General features: G+C 66.8%; 2 protein-coding genes across 2 annotated transcripts in view; both read right to left on the minus strand.

Annotated features, from left to right (window-relative positions):
- Positions 1 to 10,530: 10,530 nt before the first annotated feature.
- On the minus strand, positions 10,531 to 11,877 carry ATP6V1FNB (ATP6V1F neighbor). Its single transcript, XM_024194537.1, has 2 exons — positions 11,457 to 11,877; positions 10,531 to 10,640 (listed from the first exon to the last, which is right to left on the minus strand). The coding sequence occupies exons 1-2, from the start codon at positions 11,875 to 11,877 to the stop codon at positions 10,531 to 10,533; spliced, it is 531 nt and encodes a 176-aa protein (XP_024050305.1).
- Positions 11,878 to 16,756: 4,879 nt separating this feature from the next.
- The window catches only part of ATP6V1F (ATPase H+ transporting V1 subunit F), a 6,110-nt gene continuing 5,251 nt past the window's right edge, over positions 16,757 to 17,615 (minus strand). The window contains exon 2 of the mRNA XM_024194535.1: positions 16,757 to 17,467. Coding sequence (XP_024050303.1) covers positions 17,266 to 17,467 — 202 coding nt within the window. The 3' untranslated portion in view covers positions 16,757 to 17,265. The remainder of the gene's footprint in view (positions 17,468 to 17,615) is intronic.

Below are 17,615 nucleotides of genomic sequence, written 5' to 3' on the forward strand. Positions count from 1 at the left end.
TGCCAACCCTCAGGGATCCACTGTCAGTTTCTGAACTGACTGACAAAACCACTTGTGCGTCACTGTCACATTTCCTCAGAACATGTCGGTCTACAGGACCGTCGTGTAAAATTTGCTCTAAAAATATTTCACTGGTGAGTTGGTGAAGGTGATAAAACCACGTCTCTAAAAAATCCTTGAAGAGAGAGAGCCCTGAACGGGACAACATCCCTTTCCTGCCAGACGAGTCTCCCTTTCTTTACTTCGGACTAGCCGATGAACTCGTTTTAAGCGAACCCTCCAGCCCAATCAGTACCTGGTAAGATAGCAAATCCTCAGTTACGCCTACAATCTTTGGAAACATCTTTTTTAAAGTTGGTGACATTTCATGAACATGTCTCTTGTTATGGAGATCACACACAGTACATTCGTTTCCCTTTTTCTAAACGCAATGGACATCGTGCTGAACGCACTAAACCTCTGGGACTGGTTGATTGAAAAGAATGTCTTTGTTTCCGTGAGTTAAATATGCAGTAATCTGGACTGATTACTGTCTGAAGGCCTAAGCGCACATTTCAAATAGAAAATCAGCTGAGAAATACTGATTGAGAAAATGTAAACCAGAGAAGTGCTGCATCAGGTATTCCATAATAGTTAATGTTGTATTCAGGACAGCTGACGCGCCCGTAACACAAAGTTTTTGCAAATAAATCTCTGACAAACTTCAGGGCAGATGAAAAAACCCAGGACTGACATTTTTTATTCCCGAGTTTAGTGCTTTTAATTCGGTACCTTCTGCATGTCCAGTCGTCACCGTCTGGCGGGCAGTGGAAAACAGGCCCCATTTTCTTTAGAAAGAAATTGCGAAAGAGTGGGGGTTTTCAAATGTCATTTGCTTCATTTGGGTTCAGGGATTTGGCTGGAAGGGGGTGAGCAGGGTGGGGGGAGGGAAGAGAGGAGGGAGACAGTGGGGAGAGGGCGTGGCCTGGGTGGAGTAGGGGCGGGGCCTGGTTGCATTATGGGCGGGGCCACAGGCAGAAGAGGTGAGCTGGGACGCTGGCCTCCCCAAGCGGCAGCTTCACCCCCTATCCATGACCGCAGGTCAGAGCGGGTTGGCTCCCACACACCCAGCACGCACTGCAGTGTCCTTAGGCAGGATGCGCTGGCGCAGTGCATTGTGCGTGAGGCAGAGGGTCCGGGAGGCTCTGCGGGGAACGGTGACTCTGGGCTGTGAGCCCGGGCTGCTGTGGGGCACAGGGGCACCAGTCCAATAATCCTGCGTAGGGGCCCCTAAAGCCTAAGGACGGCCCTGGGTGTGCCCGGGAGTGTGAGCAGCCCTGTGCCAGCAAGTGCGTGCGAACGCCGCGGCAGGTGCCAGGCCAATGCCGCGGGGATGAGCCATGGCAGACCCAGGAGAGGCCGGGATGCCCCTGTCCGGTCACTGCAGCCCCCGGAGCCGACAGCACGTGTGGGTCGTCCTGAGCCAGCGCAGCCGGTGGGTACAGGCAGGAACGCAGCAGCATGGGACCGTCCTTCCGGGCCGCTGGCTGCAGCCCGTTCAGTTCCCTGCCCCTGCCAGGGGCTTCGAACTACGCCCCCAACCCACTTCCAGTTCCAGCCCCCGGAGCCCCAACACGCCAGTCCCCCCGTGTGTTCGCCTAGTTCCGGTTCGCGCCCAGGCCCGGCTCACGCCCTCTCCTGTGCCGGCTCGGTGACTCTGGCTCCTCCCCTGCAGGAGGCTTTGGGGCCCTTCCTGCCCCCCCGCGGGAAACCGGCCCCCGCAGATGGCGGCTGGAGGCGAGCGGGCAGGCGGAGGCCACGTGGCAGGACAGCGCTGGTGCCAGCCTATGGGAGTTAAAGCACGTGCAGGAGGCTGAGCTGAGTGACGCCATCGAGGGGCTGGTGGGCACGGTGAGCGGGTGCGGGGCGCGGCCGAGGGAGGGGCTGGGGGGGCACAGGGAGTGGGCACAGTGGCGTGGGGCACGGCCCAGGGAGGTGGTGGCCCCAGGGAAGTAGCGATGTCTGGTGCCAGGGTGGCTGCCAGGCCTGTGACCTGGGTTACACCAGCGCCTCCTGGTTCTTGCTCCATCCTCAGGTGTGAGCCCGACCCAGCTCCCCGGGCCGGCCTGGCGCTGAGGAACTGCCTTGGTGCCAGGCTCTGCCACTGGAGCCGCTGGGCCGTTGGCCTGGCTGCGCGGCTGGATGTGGCGTGGCCCGTGGGGGGCAGGACCAGCACCTTGCACGGCCACGGGGCTCCGGGCAGTGTGTGCCGGGCACCTCACAGCCACGTGCTGCGTCGGGGGGTCCGGGGCACAGTGCGGTGTCATGCGGGGGGGCTGAGCACAGTGCGGTGCCATGCAGGGGGGCTGGGCACAGTGCAGTGCCATGCGGGGGGACTAGGCACAGTGCGGTGCCATGGGGCAGGCTGGGCACAGTGCGGTGCCATGCAGAGGGGCTGGGCACAGTGCAGTGCCATGGGGCAGGCTGGGCACAGTGTGGTGCCGTGCGGGGGGGCTGGGCACAGTGCAGTGCCATGGGGGGGCTGGGATGGTCGCGGAGCCATGGGGTGGGGGGTGGGAGCTGCTGTGGGGAAGATCCAGTGGCCGTGCCAGGCAGGGGGCGTTGGGCCGTGCCTGGCCTGCGGAGCCGCTGGCGGATCCCGCTGCCCCTGTGCCATGGCTCCGCGTGCCCAGAGAAGGGGGGGCAGATCTGGTGGCGCCAGGCGCCGGTTGGTCGTGACAGAGGGATCCCCGTGGGGCCGGGGTGCTCTGGGACTTCCTTCCCCAGAGCCAGGGCTGGGACACGGGCTGGCTCACTGGCCCCCCCGCTTGGCTGTCCCCTGCCCCCACGGGTAGAGCCCTCAGCAGCTAGTGGGGGTCAGCGAGGCCATGGGGAGGGAATGCCCAGATGAACCTGCACAGTTATACCCGCTGTGGGCACCGTGCCCTCTCGGGACGGCAGCCTGGCAGTACTGGCAATGGGCAGCCCAGGTGTGAACCCTGCCTCATTCGGGGGGGTGCGAGCCCCCAGAGAGCAGCCCCCCATTGGCTCAGGGGGACAAGACCCCCCCCCCGATAACCTGACTGTTCGGTCCCAGGAGCCTCGGCAGTGAGGGTCCATCACTCCGGGGGCAATGGGGGGGTAGGGGGGCCATGCTGCCGACGGAGACGAGGAGGGGGTTGGGCTTTACAGCACGGATGAAGCTGGGGCTAGAAGGGCCCAGCCCCCCAGCCCCCCACCGTCCAGCTCCGTTAGTGGGACCCAGCCATCGGCTCTCAGCTGGGACTCCCCCCCAGCCCCTGTCTCCAAGCATCGGGTCCCTCAGGGCTAGAGGGGGCGATGGAGCCCTTGCCCCCCCCGAGCAGCCCGGTGTCTAATGACTGTCCCTGCCCCTCCTGCCGGTCCATACAGCAGCGATATGGCCCCCGTGACCGGCTCCCTCACTCCCCGTTTCCTTTCATCACAGGCTGCGTCCTCCATCCCGACGGGCCCCGAACCAGCGGCGGCGCGGCCCAGCTCCCGCTGGACTCAAGGCACGAGCCACGAGGGGCCCCCCTGGCACTCGGCGGGCAAAGGGGTGGCAGGCCGGGGTGGTGCCGGAGCCAGCTGTGTGCAGGTGAATGGGGCGCGGTCCAGCCTCATTCCCAGGGTGCCGCGGGGCAGGAGGGGGGTCGCCCGCAGCAGAGCCAGCGGCCATGTCCCGGCCTGGCATGATGCCCACGCAGGGTGACCCAGCTGGTTTCGGGCAGGCGGCTCGGGACAGCGCCCGTGTGACCAGGGCCAGGGGCTGCACGGGCGACACGCCAGCCCGGGGAGCAGAACCCAGGCTCCTGTCGGCCCCTAGGGCAGGCACTAGGGGGCGCTGTGTCCAGCCTAGCCCCCACACGTCGGCTGCCCTCCCAGTCCTGAACCTCCCCCACATGCTGCTCTGGGGCAGGGCTCCCCATGGCTCTGGCTGAGGGGGGAGGGGGGGGAGGGGCCCCAGCAGCCCCAGGCAGGGCAGTGGGTTTATCACCGGGCCTTGGGAGGTCTCCTGGGGTTCGGGGTCCATACAGGGTCTATAATGCCCGGCTGTGTCTCGTCTAAGCCCCAGGAGATGCCATGCAGCGAGCCGGGGGCCCTTCCCGCCTGGGAGCTGCCGCAGAGGGAAACGGGGGCCCTGCAGCCCCATGAGCGGAGTCGGCTGGAGGCCCCGGGACCCCCCCAGAGGGGGCAGCGGCTCATCCCGGCCCAGAACGAGCTGCACACGCTTCAGCCGCAGGGAGCTCCACAGACGGCACCAGAGGCCCAGGAACGGGGGGAGCCGGAAACTCGGCCGCCGCGGGGGTCTCCGCTGACGGCCCTGCAGGGGCTACAGAGGGAGCCCGAGGCCCTCGAGCACCCAGGACAGAGGGCGCCGGGGGCCCGTCAGCTCCAGGGGGCTCCGCAGGCAGAACTTGCGGCTCTTGCGCCTCAAGATCCACAGGCCCTCGAGTCTCAGGCCCAGGGGGAGCCCAGGGCCCAGGAGCCCCAGGGGCACCCACACGGGGAGCAGGGGCCCCTTCAGGCCCAGGGGACCCCACAAGGGGACCCAGCAGCTCTTGAGCCCCCCGAACAGAGGGAGCCACTGGTCTTTCAGCCCAGGCAGCTGGTGGGGCTGGACCCCCCTGAGTCCCCACAGAGGCAGCTGGAGACCCGGCAGGCCCCAGGGAGGCTGCAAAGGGAGCCGGAGGCTCCTGAGTCCCCGGGGGTCCCTCAGCCCCAGGAGGTTCTGCTGAGGGAGCCTCAAGGACAGCAGGCGCCGCGGGCCCGTCGGCTCCGGGGGGCTCCGCAGTCAGAACTTAGCGCTCCACAGGGATGGAGGGAGGAGCAGGCCAGTCAGCTCCACCGGGAGCCACAGGCCCCTGCACCCCAAGAAGTGAGGGGCCCCCCAGACCCCCTTCAGCCTCAGGGATCTCTGCAGAGGGAGCAAGGAAGGGCCCAGGAAGGGAGGGAGCCAGCGGGCCCCGTGCACCAGGGCCCAAGGGTGGCAGAGCCCCTTCTGCCCTGGGACACTCCCCAGAGCGAGCCGGAGTCGTGGGGGGCCCAGGGGGCTCAGCTGATGGAGCCCTCAGGAGCCCCTCGGCCCCAGGGAGCTGTGCTGAGGGGCCCCCCCGGGGATCATCCCCAGGGACCGAGGGAGCTGAGACCAGCCCCGCTGCTGGGGCCAGGGAGCGTCCAGGCCCCGAGGACGCTGCACGGGGAGGAGCTGCCGGCCCCTCGACTCCAGCCAATGCTGCCGGGAGAGGCCACCCGGCTCGAGCTAGGGCCGCTCCAGGCCCAGGGGCACCTGCGGGGGGACCCCGAAGTGATCCGGCCCCTGGAGCTGGGGGGGCCACGGGTCCCACAGCTCCATGAAACTCTGCTGGGGCCACTCCAGCCCCGGGAAAGCCGAGAGCTCCAGGAGCGGAAGGGACAAGGGGCTCCCCAGGTCCCTGAGCTCAAGGGATGGGGACCAGGGGCCTGTCAGCCCCAGGGAGCTCTGCTGAGGGAGGCTCTTGGGCCCCGGGAACTTGGGGGTCCCCAGGTTCCTCTGCCCCAGACACTGATAGGACCCGAGGCGGCCCAGCCTTGGGGAGCTCTGCTGCTGGAGGTGGACCCTGCTCAGTGCCAGGTGCTGGAGCCCCGGGAGCCGGAGGGTGAGGAGCCCCGGGGGTCCCCGCAGCGGGAGCCGGAGGGTGAGGAGCCCCGGGGGTCCTGGCAGCAGGAGCCGGAGGCCCTGGAGCCCCTGGAACGAAGGGAGCTGGCGGCCCAGGAGGCGAGGGGGCCACTGACCCTCCAGCTCCAGGACACCCCGCGGAGGGCTCCAGCAGCCCTGCTGCCCTGTGGGGTGCTGCCGAGGGAGCCAGGAGCCGCTGAGCCCGTGGAGATGAAGGAGCCGGAGGTTGCTGAGCCGCTGGAGGAACTGGAGGCAGCGGAGCCCCAGGGCCCTGCCCCGATGGCGCTGGAGCCCTGGCGGGGCCAGGGGACACTGCAGAGGGAGCCTGCGGATTGTGGGCCCCGGGAGCTGCAGGCCCAGCGAGCCCGGCACGGGAACCAGGGGGTGTTTCAGCCGCGGGAGCCTGTGCAGTGGGGCAGGGAGGCGCTGCCAGCCCAGGGTGCTGCCCAGCGGGGGCCACAGGCCCGTCAGCTCCTGGAGCCAGCGGAAGCCACTGGGCCTTCCCCACCCAGCCCCGGGCATCCTGGCCAGAGCCCCTGGGATGCCCCAGCGTGGGATCAGGCAGCCCTCGGCGCTGGAGGCTGTGGGGCGAGCCCCGGCTGGGGGGCCCAGCACGGCGAGCGTGGAGGAGAAGCCATGGGGCATTGCTGGGTAAGGAGGGGCAGTGGGAAGGGCAGCCCGGGGGCAGGGGATGGAGGCGGGGCCCATGGTGGGGAGGGGGTGTGGCCATGGTGGGGAGGGGGTGTGGCCTTTGCCATGGGCTGCAGGGACCCCATGCCAGGCAGGAGAGGGGGTTGGTGGCTGGGGTGGGAAACCTGCTCAGGGATCTGGTGTTCCCCACAGCGCCGCAGCCCTGCCCCCCCCTGCCTGGAGCCCCCCGACCTGAGGGGAGCAGACTGGGGCACCGAGTGCCGGGAGCTGCCGCCGGAGCCTGCCCTGGAGACAAGAGGGGTACGCAGCCGTCCCCCATCAGAGCGGGCACTGCCAGCTGGGGAGCGAACGGTGCTGCTTCTCACCCCGGAAGCGGGGGTGTCCCAGCTCAGAGCGGACAGGGCCCAGGTGCCACCCCCCCAGCTGACCCTGGCATGGGCCTGTCCTATGCCCGCTAACCGTGTCCCAGCCCCGTAGAGTCACAGCTGGACCATGGCTTGGTGCCAGCCTGAATGCCCATCTTCCCTGGCCCGGGCACTGCGGGGTTAGCGCGGTGCCCGTCACAGTGCCTCCTGCACAGACCCATGGGCAGGATGGGGCCCTGGGGGGGGTGCAGCCTGGGAAGCCCGGGGGATTGGGGGTTGGGCTGCGCTCAGGGGTCACCCGTGGGGGGAGAGGCACATGGGGGGGGGGTGTCTCGCACAGCTGGCCAGGCCCCCTGCCTCCCCGTCCCTAACGCCTCTGGTGCCATTGCAGCCCGGCCTGCCCGCCCCGTGGGGCCGGCCGCGGGGCAGCCCCCTGCGCCGGGAGAAGGCCTTTATCCGCCCCTCCAGGAGGGAGCAGCAGGAGGCCGTGCGCAGGCTGGCGGAGCTGCAGCTGGAGGGGGGGCGCAGGCACCGGCGCGACAAGGAGCGGCAGCTGCTGCGGGTGAGGTGGGGGGCTGGGCCCTGCTGGGGGGGCAGGGGCGTGTCCTGCCCAGGGCGCCCCCTGGGGGTGAGGCTGGGGCGTGTCACTCCGTTCTGGGCCCGGCCCCTGCGGCGTGGGGGTCAGACAGCCCAGCTGCCCCCTGGCACTGCCCTGGGGGTGGGACGGGATCCTCGAGGCACAGACTGGGCCAGGCAGGGGTGCGACACTGGGGCAGGCTGGCACCCCACCCGGCGCTGCGCCCTCTGCCCTGGCCTGAACAGAGCTGGGGGCCGGCTGGGTCCCACCCTGGCCTCTGGGCTTTCTCCAGCCCCATGGTGGCTCCAGTCCCCTGCCAGGCCCCAGGAGCGCCCAGGGGTGCGCTGTGTGCCTGGAGAAGGGGACACGCCTCACCCAGCAGGGTGGGCCCTCACCAGATACCCCCAGTGCTGCCCCCTCCCCGGTCTCTCTCGGGCTCGGGTTCAAGCCGCCCCCCCCCCTTCTCCCCGCAGTTCCAGGAGCGACTGTCCATCGCCAGGCACCGGTCAGTGGAGACTCTTCCGGGGAGACCCCAGCCCCCTGCGGAGCCTCAGCTGCAGGCAAGTGCCCGTCTGCTGCCCACGGGGGGTCCCGCCCGGCATGGGGCCGGGGGGAGGCGATCACCGGGGGGTGGGCGGAGGGATCCAACCCAGCATGGGGGGCAGGGGAAGGCAGTTGCCCCAGGGGATGATGGGGGGTGGGATCCAGCCCGGCATGGGGGGCAGGGCACAGATGCACCAGCAGAGTTGGCACCTCCCTAGGTGGGGCAGGGGGCTGCCTGGGGCTCACGGAGGTGGCCTGCCCCCCTGCCCCGCGCTCTCTGGGGCTCTGCTCCCCCACGCTTGAGGCCCTTGGCCGGCCGGAGAAGTGCCCCCAGCAGCTCCCACAGGCAGCTGGCGGTGCCTGGGGGGCAGGCTGGGCGGGGCAGGAGCCCGGGGCCGGCCCGGGCAGCGTTGGCTCAGCATGACCGGTTCCCCTGGCAGGAGGCCCGGGCGCAGCAGAGGGAGGCGCTGAAGCAGCACCTGGAGCAGGTGAAGCGGGAGCGGACGCACGGCCTGCAGGCCAGGCGCCACAGGCAGGTGTCCGTGGGGAGCGGCGCGGCTGGGGGGCCGGCCGGGGGGGCCAGAGAAGCAGTCCTGCAGCGCAGGGCCGGGGAGCCGGCTGCCAGGGGTGCCCTGGCGTCTTGGCTCTCGCTCCAGCCCACTGGCTGCTCCGAGGCAGGGCTGGGGTCCCTGCCATGCCCCCGCCCCGGCATCTCGGCCTGGGGGTAGGGGGAGCATGGGCAGGAGGGGAGTGCGGCTTGGGGGAAGGGGTCAAGACCCCCAGCTCTGGCCTGGGCCATCCCACCCCTGTGCTGGCCGTCCTGCCCGCCTCCCCCCCGGCTCCGTCTGGCCCCAGGGTGCCCCCTTTGCTTGCCCCAACTCTGGCCCAGACTGTCCGACTACAACCCCCCCCATTACCCTGTCCCCCAGGGCTGGCCGCCCCTCCCCCATGCTGGCCCAGAGCTGGCTGCCCCTCCCCCATGCTGGCCCAAGCTCGGACCAGGCTCTCCGGCCCCACGCTGACCCACGCTGGTCTCTCCACAGGAACACGCTGAGTTTCCAGGAGCTCTTGGAGCCGCTGGTGGCGCCGGGTGAGGACAGCAGCGACCTGAGCCGGGCTGGGCAGGTCTGAGTGTGGGTGGGCACCTGGAGACAGGTAGCCCCCTCCCCTCGCTCCCAGCCGGGCATTGGCCAGGGGGCCACCAGCGCGCAGCCTAGGATGAAGTGGGGGATTTGCGTAGTGTGTTGTATGAATAGTGTGTGCCTCAGTTTCCCCAGTGTGCGGCACCATTACGGAGGTGGTGGGACTCAGGACGGACATTCTGTAACTTAGCAGCTGACAGCTGGGGCAAGAAGCCAGCTGGCCCAGCGGTGCCCAGGTGACTGGTTTTGCCGGAAAGACAACAAAGGCCGGAGGAGGGGAAACTGGGCATGACTGGGCTGGGGGGCAGACTGTGGGCCGCAGGACACTCTCCGGGTTTGGGACTCAGGGAGAGCCCAGGCCTCTGGTCCCCCCCCCCCCCTCCCCAGATGGACTTTGCTGTAACTTCCTGCTTTCTGTGCTGTTCCCGACCACTAATAAACCTCCTGTGTCCCAGGCTGGCTGAGAGTCAGTGCTGGCTGCGGAGGGGGGGTGCAGGGCCCCGTTGGGGGCGGGTGAGGCTGCCCCAGGCGTCCCAGCCCGGTGGACTCACTGTGGGGAGCGTGGGACAGGGGGGCTGAACGCTCCGAGGTCAGACCCAGGAGACACTGTAGCCAAGGGGGCTTGCCCTGGTGAGCGCGCGCCCTGAGGGGTGACACACTGCCCCAGGGTCCTGTCGGGGCCCCCCCGAGAGCGGTGCCAGAGCTCCGAGTGCCTGGGGAGTCCAAGGAGCCAGAGCCACCCCCCAGCGCCTGCTGCAGGCCCCAGGGCCAAGCCCCACAGCTGCTGCCCAGTCACTCCGGGCGTTGACTGAGGTGGGGCAGACCCCACAGCCGGGTGTGTGCAGGGCTGGCCCCGTCCTTCCCTAGTAACCCCCCGGCTTGATGCTGTGGGGCTGGCGAGCCCGGACCATGGGGGGCGCTGTGGGGCTGGGGCACAGGGAAGGGGCCATTCCCAGGGGCTGGAGAGCGGGCTCAGGGGTGCTGTGGGGCTAAGGCCCCCTTCCCCCCATGTTCGCTCTCGGGAGGGTCCCCACCAAGACGGCGAGGGGCTGCAGGTGAGGACAGCGGGTAGAGCCCCAGTGGATGGTGGCACTGGCTGGGCAGGGGAGCCCCCTGGCACTGTCGGGGGCCCTGGAGAGGACCCCGCAGGGCTATGCAATGGCTCTGCCCACATGCAGCCCAGCCTGGCACGGCCTACAATAAAGTCCGGGGCTGTTACCATGAAGGACGCGCTGGGCCCTGCTGGCCACCTGTGCCCACCCTGGTGCCCAGCCCGCCCCTCGCCTGGTGCCACTCCCAGAGCCCCGACCCTGCTCCGAGGGGGCCTGGCAGGCTGGGCAATAGCCAGGCGGGCTTGGGCCCTGCCAGAGCCGGGCCCAGCTGCCTTGGCGTGCAAGCGGTGAAAGCGGAGGCCCCCGGGCCCTACGTTTGCTTAGTGCCCGGCCGGGTGGCTGAAGGACACACAGAGCCAGCAGGGGCAGCACCAGGCGGTCGTGTTAGGAGAGCCCAGCGCCCCAAGCAGCCAATGTGGTCCAGGGGTGGGGGGGGACTGGCCCGGTCTCAGGCCCACAGCTCCGTGGCGGGGAGCCCGGGCTCTCACATAGCCACGTCACGTGGGTCCAGCAGCGAGAAGGCCCCGTTCTTGCGGAAGAAGCTCTCGATGCAGCACTTGGGTGACGGGGGCACGTAGACGGTGGTGACTTTCCCTGGGCAGAGACACAAGGGGGGGCGATGAGCTGTGGGGGGCCTATTAGAACCCCAGACCCGCGCCCCAGAGCTGACTCATTGCCAACCTTCCCCTCTGGCAGCACTGGGCTCCCAATATCTCGCTCCGGGGAGGGGGTCCCCTGACACCCCAGAGCAGTGACGCTGCCCTGCTCAGGGCTCAGCACCCCCACTGCATGCCCAGCGAGCCAGGAGGGGACCCCGGCTTTAACCCCGAGCCCTGGCGCCCTCCTAGGCAGAGCCGCTCGCTGGGCTATCAGCTGGCAGCTGGTGCATGCCAGGCCCCCTCAGCACTAGAGCCTCCTGGCCAAGAACTACGGCCTCTTGAGCCAGAGTGGAATCTCCATCACATCCCAGCACTATAGGGCCTATGACACACAGCGGAAGAGATCTCATCCCATCCAGCACAGGGCAGCGCTTCTCCCCCCTCCCCCCCCCCAGGTGATTGCACTATTAGCACAAACCCACCCTGTGCCAGCCAGGTGCCCCCACCTGGCGGGGGGGAGCTGGGGAACCCCTGACAAACAGAGCCAGCTGCTGCCACAAGTGATTTGCAGTATGCAAATGAGCACAGGCCGGCTGTGCTGATTGGCCCAGCCTGATGCGAGGTCACAGCCGGCGTCATGGAGCCGTTCCGGAGGCACTGCCCCGAGGGGAGAGTGCCACCTAGTGGAACCCCCCACCTCTGCGCCCCCCACGCCAGCACGGCCCCGGGCTATGGGGTGAGCTGGCCCTGTGGGCACAGACTTGAGCCGCGGGCAGAGCTCTGCCCCCCGGCGCCCGCCGCCCCGGCTCACCCATCTGCCAGCCGTAGACGAAGTTGGTGGTGACGGGGGTGTAGTACTTCTCCTCGGGCGCGCGGGCCGTGCGGAGGGTCAGGTAGCGCCGCCGGCCCTCGCCGTCCTGGGAGATGCCCTGGTACAGCAGCTGCCGCACCTCCGGCGCCACAGGCATCATCTCCCCCTCCTGGATGCCCACAGCGGCCCTGGCGGGCTCCTCGGGCGGCTGCTCGGCCTGGGGCACGGGCGCCGGAGACTGGAGGGCGGGCAGCTTGAGCGGCTGCCCGGCGGCCTGCCGCCGCTGGCGCAGCTGCTCCTGCCTGGCCTTGACGGACGCCCCGTAGCGCTGGTGCCAGCGGAAGCGGAGCATCAGCTCCTTGAGGTACTCCTCCTTCCAGAAGTCCTGCTGCAGCGTGTCCATGTTCAGCTGGCGCGCCATGGTGGCACCTGCCGGCCGCCCCCGGGTTCCCTGCGCTCAGACGCCCCCGCGGCTACCCCCGTCTTCTGCCACGGGCCGGAGTGCTGCGGGGTGCCCCCCTGTGGCAAGGCTGAGCTGCGCCCCAAGGGCCTCCTGCACCAGGTAACCTGTGGGCACAAGTCTGGGGCTCGGGTCCCGTCCCTGCTGCCCTTCCCTCCCCCCCCGCAGCCCGGGGCAGCTGGTACCATTGTCAGCTGTGTTGCCATGGCAGCTGCATCACAGAGGCCGGGGGCAAGGGGCTGCCTGGCACTGACCCGGCTGCCCTGCTCCGGGGCCCCAGCAATGGCTCCAGGGCAGGGATGTCTGAATCTCACCTGGAGCAGCCCCCCAGCGGTGCCCTCCATCCCCACGGCTGCCCGCGGCCCCTGCTGGCCAGCCCAGGGGGCACTGAGGCTGGGCATCACTGCTCACATGCTGCCTGTCCCTGTGGCACCTCTGCCCCCTCGGTGAGTGGGGGGGGGGACCAGCTGCCCCCAGGATTGGATGGGCCAGGGCTGTACTGGTGCTGATGGGAAAGGGGGGGTTGCTCTGGGAGTCACTCCCCCATGATGTTATGAGTGTAGTTGTCACGGACTCACAGGTCGTGCCCACTCTTGGCCCCGTGCGGTCCATGGGGGGAGCCCCCTTCAGTGCGACAGCCCTTCTCAGGGGTCTGCTCTCTCCCGGGGTCAGGCCCCTCCACCTCCTGGAGCTACACCTCTCTGAGCCTTAGCACGTCTGTCTCTCGCCATGGGCCCCCTCAGGGAGTCCCCTCACTCTGGACCCCTGGGGCCTCCACTCCTAGAGGGAATAATGTCCCCTGATCTCTAGCCTGGAGCGACTCTCAGCCAGCGTAAAACAGGAGGGTTTATTGAGTGTTGAACCCAGCACAGGAAACTCTCCGGCCTTCAGGCCTGGCCTCCCTCAGCCCAGCACATCCCAGTCTCTCTGCCTCCAGGTGGGCTCTGCCTGCTCCCCCTCTCCAGCCCAGAGCCCCCCCTGCTACTTCCTCACAGTAATATAATAGCTCATTGAAAGGTGACACAGGGCCAGGAAGAGTTCATTAACTTGATTGTCACTACAAAGGGTTTTTTTCTCCTGCTGATAATAGCTCATCTTAATTAATTAGCCTCTTAGGGTTGGTTGGGCAACTCCCACCTTTTCATGTTCTCTGTATGTGTATACATATCTCCTCACTATACGTTCCATTCGATGCATCCGAAGAAGTGGGTTGTAGCCCACGAAAGCTTATGCTCAAATAAATTTGTTAGTCTCTAAGGTGCCACAAGGACTCCTGTTCTTTTTGCGGATACAGACTAACACGGCTGCTAATTACCTCCCAGACTGACCTGACCCAGGGCCGAACTTTAGGGACTGGTTAGGAAGATCTGTAAATGAACAGAGCTTTGAAATGCAGCCGGCAGTGTTAGAGTTCGAAGGGGAGATGTTTGCTCAGGGCTTGTGATGTCAGCCAACAAGTCTTGTCTATTGCTATAGCTTTGATTCAAAGATCAAAAAAGGAATGTTAACATGTAGGAAGACACTGGAGGGAAATAGTATTATTGTCTATGTGTCTCTTTGAAGGTTGTGGTAACCTGTATCTGAACTGTTTAATGGATAAATTACCCTGTGCTAATTGCCAGGATGTTTGGGAGAAGGAGAGTTAAAGCCTATTGTTTTCTCAAGCCAAGAGGCTGCTGGAAATGTATAAAAACCCTGGGACACGATCCTGCTGCATCTCAGATCTGCTTTGGGTTTCAAGAGGGGGAAACCTTAAGCCATAAGGATTGAGATCCCCAGTCACTGACTGGAGCCACCCTGAATATGGACATTGGACTATAACCTATGGACTATATCTAAAAGGACTTTTGGCAACTACAAACTCATCTCTGCTATGTATCTAAACCTCAAGAATTGAATTCAAGTCTGTCTGTATATTGATCTTTTAACCAACTCTCTCTTTCTCTTTTCTTTTTTAATAAATTTTAGTTTAGTTAATAAGAATTGGCTCTAAGGGTGTATTTTGGGTAAGATCTAAGTTATCATTTGACCTGGGTCTGGGGCTTGGTCCTTTGGGGTCGGGAGAACCTTTTTTCTTTTACTGGGGTATTGGTTTTCATAACCATTCGTCCCCATAACGAGTGGCACTGGTAGGGATACTGGGAAACTGGAGTGTCTGAGGGAATTGCTTGTGTGACTTACAGTTAGCCAGTGGGGTGAGACCAAAGTCCTCGATGTTTGGCTGGTTTGGTGCCTTAGAGGTGGAGAACCACCAGCCTGGGGCTGTGACTGCCGTGCTCTAAGCAATTTGTCCTGAATTGATACTCTCAATTGTATCCCACCAGAGACAGCATCGTTACACCCCTCCCACCCCCCGGCATGGCCTGGTGCAAAGCCCAGCCCCTTCCTAGGAGAGGGCTCGGAAGCGGGAGAGGTCTACAAGCCCCAATGGATTAAACCTGGGCCTGTACTTGTGGCTGCTAGAATGCTGCCCCCCTCCCCCCGAAGGACTTGCAGAGGGACCCAGGGCAAATGGCACCGGCCAGCAGATGCCAGCCCGAGGGGGCAGGTGCTGTGCCTGGGGTGGGCGCTAGCAGCCAGGACTCCTGGGTTCCCAGCTCTGCCACAGACTGACCTTGGGCAGGTTACTGCCTGGCTGGAGAGTGGGTGGGTCAGTGCCTGGGTGCAGGTATTTGGGGCCAGGATCCAAGGCTCTGCTGGGGGCAGCTTGAGGCTGGCAGGAAGCAAGGCAGGGGGTTGCTCAAAGGCTCTGCCAGCTGGGCAGGGGGCAGATCAGTGACATGTAGGAAGCTTAGGCCAGCCCTCAGGGGGAGCAGCACGGGGGGGGGTGCAGTCAAATCAGGGTGACAGCAGGTGGCTGGGGGGGGCTTTTGCCCCCCCAGCCCCAGGGAGGGGAGCGACTAACCCACAGTCACCCACCTGGGCTGCCCTCCAGGCTCAGACTGGGCAAAGCCCCCAGCCTGTGTGCCCCACACAATGGGCAGTGAACCAGGGGGCGGCTGGGGGCCAGAGCACAGACAGGCCCCCCAGGGCTCACGGGAGGGGAGCAGCACACAAGCTCACATCAAGTCCCAAGGAACAGCACATGCTGCATGCCCCAGGCTGGCACCTAGGGGCTGGGGAAGGCAAACTGTGGGAGGGGGCTGCCGGCACCAGGCTGTGGGATCTAGAGCCTGGCTGGTAGGCAATGCCCCAGGGCAGAGCATGCCCCCTAGAGAGCACCTGGGCTCCTCCGGCCTGCCCAGGGAGCGAGGAGCAGGGGGGCTCTGGGGGCATCACTGCACCTCAGCTGGCCCTGGAGGGGTGGGCTGCCGGGCTCCCCTAGCAGCACCCACCTGAGGGCAGACCCAGAGACCCCGTGATCAGCTCGCCTGAGCCCAGCTCCCAGCCCAGCGCCACGCGCGTTCCTAGGGCAGCCCAGCTCGCTGTATAAGCCATGCCAATGGTTAATTCATCGGCACTGAGCCGCTCCCCGGCCGCGCTGGCCCCAGCTCCGTGACCTGCTGGCTCAGCTGCCCAGGCCGCTCTAGAGCCCGCCTGCCACAGGGCACCACGTAATACGGCTGGTGGAAGCTCCTGGCCCGCTCCCAGCACCGCGGGCGCAGTGGGCTGGCTAACAAGCCCCAGGACCTCCCCGGCTCGCCCTCCGCTCCGCAGCAGCAGACAGCCGGCCCACGTGGCTCAGCACATCCACCGCCCCAGCCCTGCCGGCAGCAGCAGGGGCCCACTGGGTGTGTCCCGCTCTGTGCTGGGGCCAGAGACAGAGCTGCCAGCAGGGCAGGCTCAGACCCAGGCTGGGACCGGCCCCGGCTGGCTGGAGCTGTCCCAGGCGGGCAGGGAGCTGGCACAGGGCAGCTCCTCCACTCAGGGCTCTGCCCAGCATTGCAGCCAGTTGGGAACCCGGGAGGCAGGAAGCTGCCAGCGCAGGGAGAGGAGCAGGCAGCAGCTTCCCTGGGCCCGAGGCAGAGAGAGCCGAGGAAGGAGACAGTAGCACCCATCTTCAGTCCCCCTCGCCGTGTTTAGGAGCAGCAGATTCACCAGCCACTGGAGTTCCCCACCCAGCACCTGCCTTCCTGGACTCTGTGCTGGCAGCCTGGACGGGCAGAGGGCACCACACGCTGGTCAGCTACCAGTGCCGCAGCCCGTTTCTCTGGGGCCATGGCAGCCTCAGCGGGGGAGCGCCACGCGCAGGAGGCACCGAGCGCGCCCGCTGTCAGCAGGGGGCAGGTCGCTGCACATCCCTCCGCCAGCCACGAGCCAGGCTGGCCTGGATGCCGCTGGCCTAGGTCAGGGCCACCAGGCCTGGGGCTGGTCCTGAGGATGAGGCAGCTGCATGTGGATGAGTCACAGGCACTTCCCCTTTCGGGATCACGGGACGGGCTCAGAAGCAGCCCCCCATGGCCAGAGACAAGCCAGGGCCTGCCCGGAGAGGAGGTTTGCTGGCAGAGAGTCCCTGGGAGCGAAGGCTGGTGCCTGTTGAGAGCCGGCAGCCTCCTTGCAGCCCCGGCCAAGGGCAGGTGCACACAGAAGGGGGGGGGGGGGGGGGAAGGGCAGGATTGTGCCCCCCCCCACTCTGAGTGACCGGCGTGACCAGTGAGCTCCCAGCAGGCAGGAGAGCGCCAGCGCAGAGCCAGGGCGCTGGGCTGGGACCGGCCTCGGCTGGCTGGAGCTGGCCCGGACAGGCAGGGAGCCCAGCACAGCAGCTTCTCTGCCTGGCTTGGTTTTAACTCCTCGCTCTCCAGCCGCGCCCCTCCCTGCTGGCTCTCTGCCCACACGGGGGCTTTGGGGCGCAGCACACCTCGGGAGGGTGTCTGCCCCCAGCACAGAGCACAGGAATCAGGGGGGGCGCTCCTCTGATTTAATGTAACAGGTCAACCGTCACAGGAACATAGACAAGGTGGATCCGGCAGCACACGGAGGGGCAGGGGGAGCCGGGGCCCTGGGAAACAAGAGGGGTGCGGCCGAGCAAGGGGCATGGGCCAGCTCTGGCACCCTCCTTACCACTGCGCCCCCCCCCATGCCAACTGGCATGCAGCCCCTGCCCCCCAGAACACAGGGGATCGGGGAGGGGCTTGGGGGCAGCTGGTGGGAGGCCCCTGCAGCCCCAGAGGGGTCAGAGGCGCAGGGTGGGGAGGAGGAGGAGCACCACGTAGGCCCAACACGCCCCCCCGGGGAGCCAGTTTGGGCCCGGACGCCCCGGCACAGGGGGCTGCCGCAGTTCACCCCGGGGGGGTGGAAGATGCTTTTCATCGCCCCGAAGAACTGCAGGAGCAGCTGCCCCCCGGGGCGGCCGGGCCGAGGAGGGAGGGAGGGAGGGAGCCGGCCGGGCGGCGCCAGGCAGCACGGCCCCTAGCGCAGGTCCTCGGCGGTGAACATGCCCCGGGCGCGGCGCAGGATGGAGTCCTTGGTGGCGTCGTAGGGGTGCTCCTTGGAGGGGATCTCCAGCACGGCGGGCAGCGAGCGGGTGTGCCCGTCCAGCACGTGCCGGATCAGCTCCGCGATGAACTGGTTGATCAGGATGATGCCGATGTCCTCGCGGGCCAGGAAGCTCCTGCGTGGGGGAGGCAGGGATGGGTGGGGGGTGGCTGCACTGAGGGAACAGACACCCCCGAGCCAGCACCTGCCCCCCCAGAGCCATCAACTGCCCCCCATCCTCCCGGAGCCATCAACTGCCCCCCCGAGCCAGCACCTGTCCCCCC

The sequence above is a fragment of the Terrapene carolina genome, unplaced genomic scaffold, assembly GCF_002925995.2.
Source record: "Terrapene carolina triunguis isolate 2854851 unplaced genomic scaffold, T_m_triunguis-2.0 Scaffold750, whole genome shotgun sequence".
Taxonomy (NCBI): Eukaryota; Metazoa; Chordata; order Testudines; family Emydidae; genus Terrapene; species Terrapene triunguis.

Coding starts and splice junctions, on each gene's coding strand:
- ATP6V1FNB (XM_024194537.1), bottom strand. CDS start 11,877: ATGGCGCGCCAGCTGAACATGGACACGCTGCAGCAGGACTTCTGGAAG. Junction 10,641..11,456: donor CGTCTACGGCTGGCAGATGG/GTGAGCCGGGGC, acceptor GTCTCTGCCCAG/GGAAAGTCACCACCGTCTAC.